The 12,114-nt window shown below is 46.8% G+C and overlaps 1 protein-coding gene across 1 annotated transcript in view; it reads left to right on the forward strand.

Annotated features, from left to right (window-relative positions):
* The first annotated feature begins 427 nt into the window (after positions 1 to 427).
* The window catches only part of GNA13 (G protein subunit alpha 13), a 41,761-nt gene continuing 30,074 nt past the window's right edge, over positions 428 to 12,114 (forward strand). The window contains exons 1-2 of the mRNA XM_042914359.1: positions 428 to 886; positions 3,301 to 3,527. Coding sequence (XP_042770293.1) covers positions 604 to 886; positions 3,301 to 3,527 — 510 coding nt within the window. The 5' untranslated portion in view covers positions 428 to 603. The remainder of the gene's footprint in view (positions 887 to 3,300; positions 3,528 to 12,114) is intronic.

Raw genomic sequence — 12,114 nt, forward strand, 5'->3', positions numbered from 1 at the left:
AGTGAGAGCCGTAGGAGAGCCCCAAAGGGCAGGGTCTGGGACCCGGTCTCTGGCCTCTTGCCTCCGGGCTCGGGGAAGCGGCCCTCCTGCCAGTCATTGGGCGCAGCTAATTAAAGGGAAACAGAAAGCCGGGTTCCAAGCGCGCGCCCAGGCTGGCCGGAGACCACGTGACCATACCCAGCCCCACCCCAACCCCCGCGCGCGCCGAGCGGCGGCCGCGGGCACCGGGGCTAGAGCTCGACTCGCCGGCCTACGGCTGGAGGCGGCGGGTTGGAGCGGGGTTGGTGGGAAGAGGCCTCGGCGTGCGTGCGTGCGTGCGTGCGTGCGCGCCCCCCGGGAGGCGGCGGGCGCGCGCACGCCCGGGGGGCCACCGCCCCTCCTGGCCCCGCCCTCTTTCCCTCCCTCCCTCCCTCCCCGGCTCCTCCGGCCCGCCCTGCCCGGCCCGCCCTGCGAGTCACCTCTCTGGTTCCCTCCCTCCCCGGGCGCGCTCGGGCCGCCGCAGCGCTCCCCGCCCTCGAGCCTCGTAGCAGGAGCCGCCCGCCGCCGGAGGAGGAGGTGGAGGGAGCCGGAGGGGCCCGCCGAGGCGGCGGCGGCGGCGGCAAGATGGCGGACTTCCTGCCGTCGCGGTCCGTGCTGTCCGTGTGCTTCCCCGGCTGCGTGCTCACGAGCGGCGAGGCCGAGCAGCAGCGCAAGTCCAAGGAGATCGACAAATGCCTGTCCCGGGAGAAGACCTACGTGAAGCGGCTCGTGAAGATCCTGCTGCTGGGCGCGGGCGAGAGCGGCAAGTCCACCTTCCTGAAGCAGATGCGGATCATCCACGGGCAGGACTTCGACCAGCGCGCGCGCGAGGAGTTCCGCCCCACCATCTACAGCAACGTGATTAAAGGTGCAGAGCGGGGGTCGCCGCGGGGATCGCGGGCCCGGGCCGGCGCGGGGGGGGGGGGGGCGGAGGCGGCCGGCGCGGGGCCGGGCACCGCCCTCGTTCGCTCCTTCCCGGGCAGAGGACCCGGCCCGGCGAGCGGGCGGGCGGGCGGGAAGGGGGCGCGCCCACCCTGGGCGGCGGTCCTGCCTGCCCGGGGTGCCCTCGACCCGCCAGGGGAGAGGATGCCCGGGGGCGCCCCGCTTTCCCCCTTGCCGTTCGAGTGCAGGTCCCCTGCACCCCCGCCTCGCCGCTGGCCTCGCCTCCGAGAGGGAAGTGCCTCGAGGTGCGGGGTGATCGCTCCCGTCTTCCACCGGACGAGGCCAGAAGACCCGAGGGCCGGCCCCAGACCTACACTCCCCCATCCCCCGCCCCGGCGCTGCCTGCCCAACCTCGCCGCCCGGGGTGGGTGACCCGAGTCACATGGGGTCGGGGCTGCTCCCAATTCCCTGCTTCCTTGGCTGCCTCCTAAGCAAGGGAGTTTTGGAACCGTCTCAGTAAGGAAACTTTTGCCTGAGACTTGTCAAGGGCGAAGGGTGACAGTTGGTGGGCCCTTTGGGGCAAAGATACGAAACTTCAGGGAGTCCTGTGCACTGTGCTGGCATCAGGAAAGAGTAAACCCATGCAGTTAGTCTGAAAAAATTAGCATCAGTGGTTTTTCGCCCCATTGTCACGGCGGGGCAGGATGTTTTGCCTGTAATCAGTATGCAACACGTTCCACTCTCCTTTTTGCTTAATAAGTGGGGGCAGGAGAGGGGGGGTTCCACCTCTTGCTGTACTATTTAAATGAAACTGTGCGTCGGTATGAAGAATCTTTGGCCTAAAAAGTGATGCAAAGCCTGTGCAGGTTGAGTCAGTGAATCACTGTCGTCTTGGGTCATAGACTCTGCTTCTGTTTGACAGCATTTTTAAAGCTGAACTTTGCTCTTAAGTGAATTTTATTTCTGCACTTTTGGAGAATCGGAGAAGGTGATTCTTATTTCAGCGACAATTATATTCCTTATTCTTAGTATCGAATATTTTCTACTTTTTATGAAAGGCATTTTGGCAGATTTGAGATACAGGGCCTGGTGGTTCAGGTGCATCAGGAAACTCCCATCTGGGTAGCAGTTGTCCCGGAGTTTGCTACAGATTTCAGCAGATTTTCAAGCAGTGTTTTTTCAAGTGGGATTTTTTTTGTTGTTGTTCAGGAAGTTCTTAAGCAACTCCTTCTCAGTCACTCTTTTTTTTTTTTTTTCTTTTTCTTTCTCCCAGGATTGAGGAGAGGAAAACTTCTCCCCGGGAGTGGGGATCAAGGGGCAATGAGGGGAGAGGAGTCAGCTCTGAGCCCTGGTACCCCTGCAGCTAAGCTGTGTAAAACAGTTGTATTTGTCCTATCTTAATGTTTAGCACAAAGCTAATTGAGGGCTCTTTCAAGGCTGCAGACTCCGCCTTGCCAGTCCTTAATTGAAGGTACCTTTGTATCCTGATGCAGCCGAACTTCTGGAATTATGTCAATAAATAGAGTCAACATGGTAACTGATTACGAGCCAGGTAAACACCTGGTCCTTGTGCACCGGCTCCTGATGTGACCCTACTCTAACATTGGCAATGAGATGAAGTGAGTCACAGGACATCTCCTTTTTTTGAGTTGGCCTGATTAGAAGGTGGACGGCAAAAACGGGCTTTCAGTTATCCGGACAAGTGACCCGAGTAGTCCCGTGGCTGTTAAGATAGATGGACCAAAGGTCACAGTGCAGTGATCAGAGATAACTCGGTTTGAATTAACCGGTGCGAGTTGAACGCTCTGTTTTGATACACTTTTCACAGCTCCTCTTCTTCCCCGTTTGGGAAATCGAAGGCTTTCCCGTGACTTACCCTGATTTGAGGCTTGGTTTGGGAGTCTTTGAGTTTTGAAGGTGCTCTTAGAAGACTGGGTGTCGGGGTAAAGCAGGATGCCTGGGGAACGAACGGAACTCTGAGTGATGATGTTTGATTCTCGACATTTCATAAATGTCTTGTTGAGGGGCTCAGAAAATCTTAGCCGCGGTTGCTTCCAGAGCCTGCAGCATAATTTCTTTTTCCTTCACCAGCTCTGGTTCTCTTGTGACTCCCCTCTATTAAAACTGTGTAAAAAGTGATCTTATAAATTAGAACGTGTTAAGATCCTCCAGAAAGAGCAATTGTGTGAATAGTGTTTGCTTTTCCAGGCTCTAATTTTATGACTGCGAACAAGCGGCTTTTTAAGCTCTGCAGAGTTGCGGGTGTTTTGATGTTGGTCTGGGTTTTTGGAGGAGGTAGGCCTGCAGTAGTTACGAAGTTTCGGAAAGTAATACCGGGATAGCACCGGTGAGAGTATGCAGTGGCTCCTAGCTCCTCTTTTCCTTTCTTTTTAAACAAAGGTATGCGGGTGCTGGTGGACGCGCGTGAGAAGCTTCATATCCCGTGGGGAGACGACTCAAACCAAGTCAACGGGGACAAGATGATGGCGTTCGACACACGGTCCTCCATGGCGGCCCAGGGAATGGTGGAAAGTCAAGTGTTTTTACAGTATCTCCCGGTTATACGAGCATTGTGGGCAGACAGCGGCATACAGAACGCCTATGACCGGCGTCGAGAATTTCAACTGGTAAGAGATTTGTCCTTTTACGTTGTTGTCGATTTATTCTAGTGACATTTATCGGGAGCTGGTTGTAATAACACCTGTTTTCCCTGACTCCCACGACAAAAATGTATCCGTCTAGAATTTTAGCCTCAGAAAAGTTGGGTTGCTATATGGATGAGCTTCTGACTAAGCAAGATAAAAATAAGCTGAACTCCATAGAGTTGGTGACGCAGAGGTGTTTAATCGGTCATTTTTTTCTTTTCGCAAATAAGATGATAGTGATTTTCATGGGTATTTTCTCCTCATTTTAGTCTCCTTTTGAAAATAATATCCTCTCAATTGCCACGATGAAAGTCATCCTCCTAAAAAATGGATCTTTTAGTCTTGGACTGAGAGCTCAGTAACTGAACTGAGTTGTTCAAATGTGTCATTTAGACTTTGAAGGTACTCATTTTATGATACAGGTTAATTAAACATATAAAGAGACTAAAGTCCTTGATAACATTTAAGTCATTGTGCTTTTTATATATCTGCTTTCTCTGTGTGTTTTTTAAAGGTTTTTACAAAAGGTTTCTTTTTTTAAGTTTATTTTGAGAGAGATAGCACAAGTGGGGGAGGGATGGGGTGGGGGGGAGCGGGAGAGAGAGAATCCCAAGCAGGTTCTGCCCTGTCAGCGCAGAGCCCGATGCGGGATTTGAATTCACGAACCGTGAGATCATGACCCGAGCCGAAATCAAGAGTTGGATGCTTAACCGGCTGAGCCACCCAGGCGCCCCCAAAATGTTTCTTTTTAAAAAGCAAAAAAATCTTAGAATATCATAAAACTTTGTAACTGTTACCCAGCACTGAAGGTAGGGTGGAAAAGAAAGGATCTGATTGGGGTTAAAGGTACACAAATAATAATTGAAATCAAGTGTTTTGCAGTTTAACTGTGAATGCTTTGATTGTATTCTGAGTTTTATTTGCCAAAGACCGGAGAGATCCCAGGAATAACAATCTAGACTGTATGCAGTTTGGAGGCAGTTCAGATTTGAAGTGTTTTACCGTAATATAATAAAGTAAAAAAAAAGTGACAGTTAAAAAGTAAAACTGCTTAGAAAGTGGTTCGATGAGGTCATCGGCCTTAAAGAGATCCACAGTTATGGGTGTGGCTACAAGAAGATGTACAGCTAGGAGTCTTTGCCATTTCAGTTCATACTCAGAAGCCAGGCTTGGTTATTCAAAGTTCTAGAAATGTGTTCGTGCTAGTTTTTTATAAAACTGATTCTGAATCTTTATTTTCTTTGAATTATGGTTCTCACGGGCTCCGTGCAGCCTGAGCACTGGATGACGTACGTCTCACGTCGTTCTCGTCAAGACTGTGTGTGTCTTGTCCAGTAATTTGTCCATTAGCGGGAGGCAAAGCCTGTCTCACACTCTTGTTAAAATGGAGGAGTTGGCAACATTACATTTTGAAAATCGGGGATTTCACTTGACAAGTGACCTCCATCCAGTTCTCAGACGTGTGGCGGAATTTTGCCCCCTGGTTAGTATTTGTTCTTTGAGAGCTGATGGTTCCTCCATACGCCCTTTTCCCATCCCTTGTCCCCATCTCTCCCGGTTTAAGTGCTGCTTTGCTCTCCTTTCTTCTGAATTCATTTTGTTGACAAGTCACACTTTCTCTCCAAGGTTTCTCAGGATGTTATTCATCCTTCCTGGTCAGGGAAGAAACATCCATCTTAAAAGCATATGGTTCATATTGGTTGGATGAATAAACAAACAGCTGTACTCTTAAGTTTTCTGTAGGAAAGTTCCATAAGCCCATTTAATTGAAGTTGGGCTCCACTGACGCTTGAATTTGGACACTTACATCTTGACAGTTTGGTGTCAAGACTGCCATGTCGTCCTAGTTGAGAAAGCATTCCTAAGTGTCCATCATTCAGAATAAATCCCTACAACCGCTCAGGACCCCACGTGGTCGTGACTTGACCCAGCTGATGCTTTGTAGCAAAGAAGGCGTCAAGCACAAGGAGAGACAAGTTCCAGAGATACTTCTTTTCCTCCTAAAAAGTAGGGAGGGAAGAAAAGAGGACCAGGGAGAGATGTAAATTTTTTTAATGTTTGTTTATTTTTGAGAGAGAGAGAGAGAGACAGAGTGCAAGTGGGGGAGGGTCAGAGAGAGAAGGAGACCCAGAATCAGAAGCAGGCTCCAGGCTCTGAGCTGTCAGCACGGAGCCCGACGTGGGGCTCGAACTCACAAACCACGAGATCGTGACCTGAGCCGAAGTTGGACGCTTAAACTGACTGAGCTACCCTGGTGCCCCGGGAGAGATGTAATTTTAAACTCCCGGAGGACCGGAAGTTTTTTCCTGGGTGTACTTGGCGTTGTTGATGGTGCCTGGCGCGTATAGAAGGTGCCCCGTTATTGCCCTGAGTTCATGACTCTTGGACTTTTGGAGGCTGTGTGGTGCTTGGGGTAGCGTTGGACACTGAGAGGGCAGCTGGCTCACTGAAGATTTTCCTGACAGTTCTCTTCAATTCCTTTTCTCTACACACAGAAACCCCTGAGTCCTGTCTTTTCCACCCCCTGAAAAATCTCTGGCGTCCATTTCCTCCTTTCCTCCTTTACACTGATTTCTTGGTACCTCTTGCTTGGACTCCCAAGTAATCTTGTTCAGACATAGCATGGGTTGGTTCAGAAACCTATGCTCATTCTCCGTTACGTCCAGAACAGAGTTCAGCCTCTTTATTTGAGTCAAGACTAGCTAGCCTACCTGTGATTCCAACCATATATTCATTAGACTACTTCGCACATCCTGTAACCTCTCGATTTCCACATACCCTGATTTTCTGCTGCTTCGGCTGTCTGTACAAGGTCTGTCAGGGTTTTTCGTTATTGTATCTATTCATTAGCTCTTACCCTTGACCTAGAAGAATGGTAATCACATTTTAATGTGACTAAATGTGGTCCCTGGACCCCTTGCGTCAGTGCTTGTTTAATACAAAACAAAACAAAAAGAGCCCTAGACTCCCATCACAGGAGGATCTGATTCAGGAACCTGGAATGGGACCCAGTGATGTGTATTTATTTGTAGCAGACAGTCCTCCGTGATTTGGATGAATTTGCTCCTTGGCCACCCTGAGGAACAGTGCCTCAGGGTCAGGACTTTGTCCAGCCCTCCCGACTGGAACGCGGCTCCCTGCCCTGTCTTCTCTCCTCCGTGTGCTTGCTTCTGGCCCCCCTGGGTCGCCTGTACTCCACTCGTTGCCACTTGTATTTGGTCCTCCCACTGAAGTAGAGGCTCTCTTGGCACGTCTTCTCTTTTTCTCACTCACTAGCATAGGCCTGACTGTCATTAACTCATTTTCTAGACATTCTGAAGTATAAGGTTCTTGTAGAAAAAAAGAAACATCTCACATGAAGTTTCTTCTGGGAAATAGGAATCATTTCCGTACGTAGTTTGTTAATTTTTCTAGGAGATGGGAAGTCCTTGTATTACAAAACCATAATTTTTCTTTTTACGTTTAACAATGTATATTCTTGAATCTTGGATGGAAAAAGTAAACCATCGGGAAAAGGGTAGAGTTAGCAGATGAATAAAAGTAGCCTTTTTTGTTTGCTTGCTTCAACTAATGATTGGTGATTAAATTTATTGATGCAAATTGAAATGCAGAAAACAAATGGGAACGGTTTTTAAACCTCTTTATGGCTCTTTTTTTTTTTTTTTTCTTCCTTCAGATGAACAACTGCTTTATAACCAGTCTTTGGAGCAAGGGATGGGGTAGTGGTATCACAGCCTGGGGTTTTAGCCAGCCATTCATTTGTTAGGAATAACTTCGGGTGCAAACACGAATGTTTTCTTTCCCAAGCTCCCAAAGGCAAACATTTCCTTTTCTGGTTAGTTTCATTATGGGTAAGCCAAATAGTTTACTGTGGAAGAAGAAAAATCTAAGATTTACATTGCTGTGCTGGCTTAAGGTACCTTCCTAATTCTTAGAAACGAGCTCACGGGATAACACATCGTTCAGAAGCGGTCTCCTTTAGTACTGGATCGAACGTTCGTGACGCTGTGCCTTGCAGTATGTTCACTGGGGCCTGCCGCGGTACAGATGAGATACCCTCTGGAACACCTTGTGTGACTGTAGTCGGGGAATTTGGTAACTTCGAGGACTAGAGATGGGAGACGGGGCTTGGCCGGGAGCCGATAGGACTGCAGATACGGAGCAAACCTGACAAAATGGCCAGGAATCGTTGCCAGTTAATTGTTTTGAATATTTAATACACAGTGACTTACTCAGAAATAGAAACACCGTTAATGGAACTGGTCATATAGGGCAGGAAAGTGTGAGTGGGAGGGACATTCTAGAGCTTCCTACTTTCTATAAACACTTTAACTTGTCAGCATTAATACAACTTCCTGTAATGACCAGTCTTTCTTTGCAATCCCTGAAACCAAAGCTGGGTTTTTTTTTTGTTGTTGTTGTTTTTGTTTTCTTTTCTTTTCTTTTCTTTTTTAATCACGGTACCTTCAGTTAGACTTAGTCTTTCTTACCCAAGTAGTACAGGTTGTGCTCCATGACGGTGACGCTTCTCCGAGCTGATGAGGTGGTTTATCCGTGAGGACAGAACTTGTGTCAGTCTGTGTAACAGAGTAACTGTTTAGCCTCAGGCATCGATCTGTGCCGAGCAGCCGAGTGCTAAGTAAAGGAGGAACTTCAGTTTGGGCTAAAATACTTATTTCTTTATTTGTATGGCAAAATGGATTTGAAACCCTATAGAGTGAGAGGCACTGGTTTACTCTTTAGCAGTAATTTGGGTTGGCTTTAAAAAGGGAATCAATTACCATCGTCTGTTGAAAATACCGTGTGTCTGTTAGAGAAACAATTGGTCTGTTTTCCTTTATGAATAAATTCAAATCAGGACTTTGACTTCCAAGTTGCAAAAAGCCTATTGTCTACTGATTCTAGGATCACGGTAAAATATCTCAGCATACATAACAAAGGGATTATATGTAACATTAAAAACTGTAGAGATTTTAAAATTTAGATTTCTGTAGATACAATTTCCTTTTTGGTGAATTTGATCAGATGAAATCTGATCCACATCTTAGAAACCCAGAGTTACAGGACTGTACGTTAAAAACAAAAAGAAGGGGCACCTGGGTGGCTCAGTCAGGTGAGTGTCCGTCTCTCGATACTGGCTCCGGTTGGGAGCTCGCAGTTGTGGGATCGAGCCCCGCCTCGGGCTCTTGCACAGAGCCTCATTGATTCTCTCTCTCCCTGTCTGGCTCTCTGCCCCTCCCCCACTTGCGTGTGCATGTGCTCTCTCTGAAAAAAAGTAAGTAAACATTTAAAAATAAGTAAAAAATAAAAAAGAGGGTGCTTTGGCATGTGCTTATAATGTTAACACAATTTTGTGAGATAGTGTGTGTGCATGTGCGTTTACATGGATACGTATCTCTTGATATATTGTGTCAGTGTGTTCGTGTTTATATCTATAGCTTAACTAGCTATGGGATGTTGAGGCTCTGGGTGCTGAAGGGATATTGTAAAATACTGTGCTGCTTTCTCTATTATTTTTATTGCTAAATAAAGCTAGTGGTATAGTAATTTATGTTGCTCTGAAAATGTTCATTAAACAACCACGGGATGAAGCGAGGAAATCGTTTTGTTGTGAAAACGAGGCTTGAGTTTCAGAATTCCGTACTACAGTACATTTAACCCGGGAGAAAGGGTTGTGAGCTCAAGTTGAAGAAAACCGTAATTGCCAAAGGCTTCCTGGATGGAATATTCCCTCTTCGTCTTTCGCAGACAGGCAGAGGCCCCACCAAGCTGGGGTACCTAGTCCTGTTAGCCCCAAACAGGTGCCAGTTTCTTTCTCCAGAAAATTAATTCAAGGGCTGATAATTATATCACTTTTTAATACCTTATGTTTTATAAAAATTGCTTTGTACCTTTTAAAGCCCTTTCAGCTACATTGTCATATAATCCTTTAAAAAGCTGAGAGGAATAGAATACATGCCGTTGTCTCCATTTCACAGATTAGAAAACTTAGATGCCGAGAGGTTTCTTGATACTTTGGTTCACAGAGCTGGTAAAAGATGGTAGTATAGACCCTGGAGCCCTGATCTGCTGACTGCCGGTCCACAGCACTGGGCACTGAACCATTGTGAAGCACTCAAGCGTGATGTCCGTGGAGCATTCTTTCCTTCCATTCCCAGCCTCTCTGGCCAACACGCATACACACAGATAATTAACACTCCCCTAGAAAGTTCTCTTTTGAGTATGTGTAAGGTTTTATTAATACATCGGGTGCCTGGGTGGCTCAGTTGGTTGAGCATCCGATTTCGACTAGGTCGTGATCTCGTGGTTTGTGGGTTTGAGCCCCGCATGGGGCTTGCTGCTGTCAGCGTGGAGCCCGCTTCAGATCCCCTGCCCCCTCTCTCTCTGCCCCTCCCTGGCTCGTGCTCTCTCTGAAAAATAAATAAACATAAAAAAAAGAATACATAGCGTTGCACTGGTAGTCACAGTTCCCGCGTTCTGAACTTGCGTAATATCCCTGTGTCATTCCTTTCTTACTTTATTAACTTAGGTCATAGTTATGATGTAATAATCTTAGATGACATTTAATGGTAGAGTTACTAACTTAGCGGTACAGTTCATCCCCACCGCCGCTCATCATGATAAAGGCTGTTTGAATCTTCACATCCTTGAAAACTACGTGTACTAGTGAGCCTCAGCTGATGTTCCGTCAGTGAACGTGTCTTTTAACGTGTACCCTGAAACATGAGAGCCTAGAGGCAACCAGCGTGAAAGGCAGCTATGTATTTTTCTAAGAAATTGTCATTTGGGAACGGGCCCGTGTCCAGCACATGGTTGCCCAGATTTGCACTTGGTGTGGAGAAGGGGCTGTCGGGACACCTGTGCTGTTATTTCATGAGCTCCTTTGCAGTGTTTCTTTTTTTTTTTTTTTTTTTTTTTTTTTTTTTTTTAAACGTTTATTTATTTTTGAGACAGAGACAGAGCGTGAACAGGGGAAGGGCAGAGAGAGAGGGAGACACAGAATCTGAAACAGGCTCCAGGCTCTGAGCCGTCAGCACAGAGCCTGACGCGGGGCTTGAACTCACGCACTGTGAGATCGTGACCTGAGCCGAAGTCGGCCGCTTAACCAACCGGCTAAGCCACCCAGGCGCCCCAGCTTTGCAGTGTTTCTTAGGTAGCTGTCACAGTTTTTATACTGCTTATGAGCATTCCAGATCGTGGTTTGTGTTGGTTTTTGTTCCAGTTAGAAACTACCAATTTTTTTAATTGAATATATCTGGAAATTGACAATTAATTTCATTTCCTTGCTTGAAAGTACTGTGTGTGTGTGTGTGTGTGTGTGTGTGTGTGAGCTGTATGATAGAGTTTACTTTTGTCATTGTGAAAAAAAGTTTTTTTTTGCAAGATGCCTTTTTTCAAGAGAATTTGTTAACATCCACATTAGCAGAGCTTTATTAGAATGGGTTGATAGCTATCAACGAAATAGTAATACTGTTTTGAGGTCAGGACTTCAGTGGCCTTGGCTAAAGTTACCAATCTGTTGCAACGGTAGTTGTTTATTTATCTTAATCTTTCCAACTTAATCGCTTTCTTCTTTTTGCAAAATGAATAAAAAAGATTTTTAAAATCCGTGCTGTCGATGAACTTTTTCCTCCCCAACTATTATAAAATAGATGCAGAAAACTTGAGTGGAATTACTCTTCGTTGACTTTTTTTGGCTTTAGGTCTAAGTCAAAAGACCTGTGTAGTTGGTATTTGCTCCACGTATCTTCCAAGCAAATTCGAAAATAACCATATTCCAATTTACCGATTTATTCATTTCACATGTTACAAGACATTTTTACAAATGGTTTTAATGTGACGACCTTAAAATTCGCTGCGGTCACCTGCTCTACGGTTGGGAAACATGGAACTAGATGGTGTGAGTTTGAACAAGTCCCCCAGCCTTTTCTGTTTCTGAAATGGTAAAATGGGGACTATCTGAGGGCCTGCTATTATTACCAGTTGTTACAGAAATTACGTGAGATGATCCATGTAAAGTAAAGCCTCTGGCGCAGTGCCCGGCTCATATTAGCCATATTATTAACATTAGCTCTTGGTGTTCCTCATACGCCACATGCACATAAAGTAGCTTTTTACATAAGTAGCTTTTACATAAGTAGCTTTTTAAAAAAACAAATTCCTGTAAGCATTGATTTGATTCACTCTGTTGGTTACCAGTATAAAAAACCCGAGTTCTAAAATACGCGGGCTATGATTTCTGTTCTCACTAGACCGGATGTCGTCTCTACTGAAGGGAACCGAGCTGGCATCGCGCTGTTGGGTCTTGTTGCCTTCTCCTGTCACTTTGCTTGGTTTTCAAGCCGATGTGTAGGCGGAACGCATCAAATCCTAGCTTCCTGCTGGCGGCGTGGAGGTGACCTCTGGCATAGGTGCAGGTGCCCCAGCCACTCCCACTGAATGTGCGTGTTTCTTTTTCCTTCCCTCCTTTTCTGTGTCTGTGCGGATCCTCTGCCCACACACCTGCACGCCCCCCCCCCCTTCTGTTTCCTGGGCCTGTAGTTGGTAGAGGCTCTGCGAGGATGCCTGT

Source organism: Panthera leo, chromosome E1 (genome assembly GCF_018350215.1).
Source record: "Panthera leo isolate Ple1 chromosome E1, P.leo_Ple1_pat1.1, whole genome shotgun sequence".
Taxonomy (NCBI): domain Eukaryota; kingdom Metazoa; phylum Chordata; class Mammalia; order Carnivora; family Felidae; genus Panthera; species Panthera leo.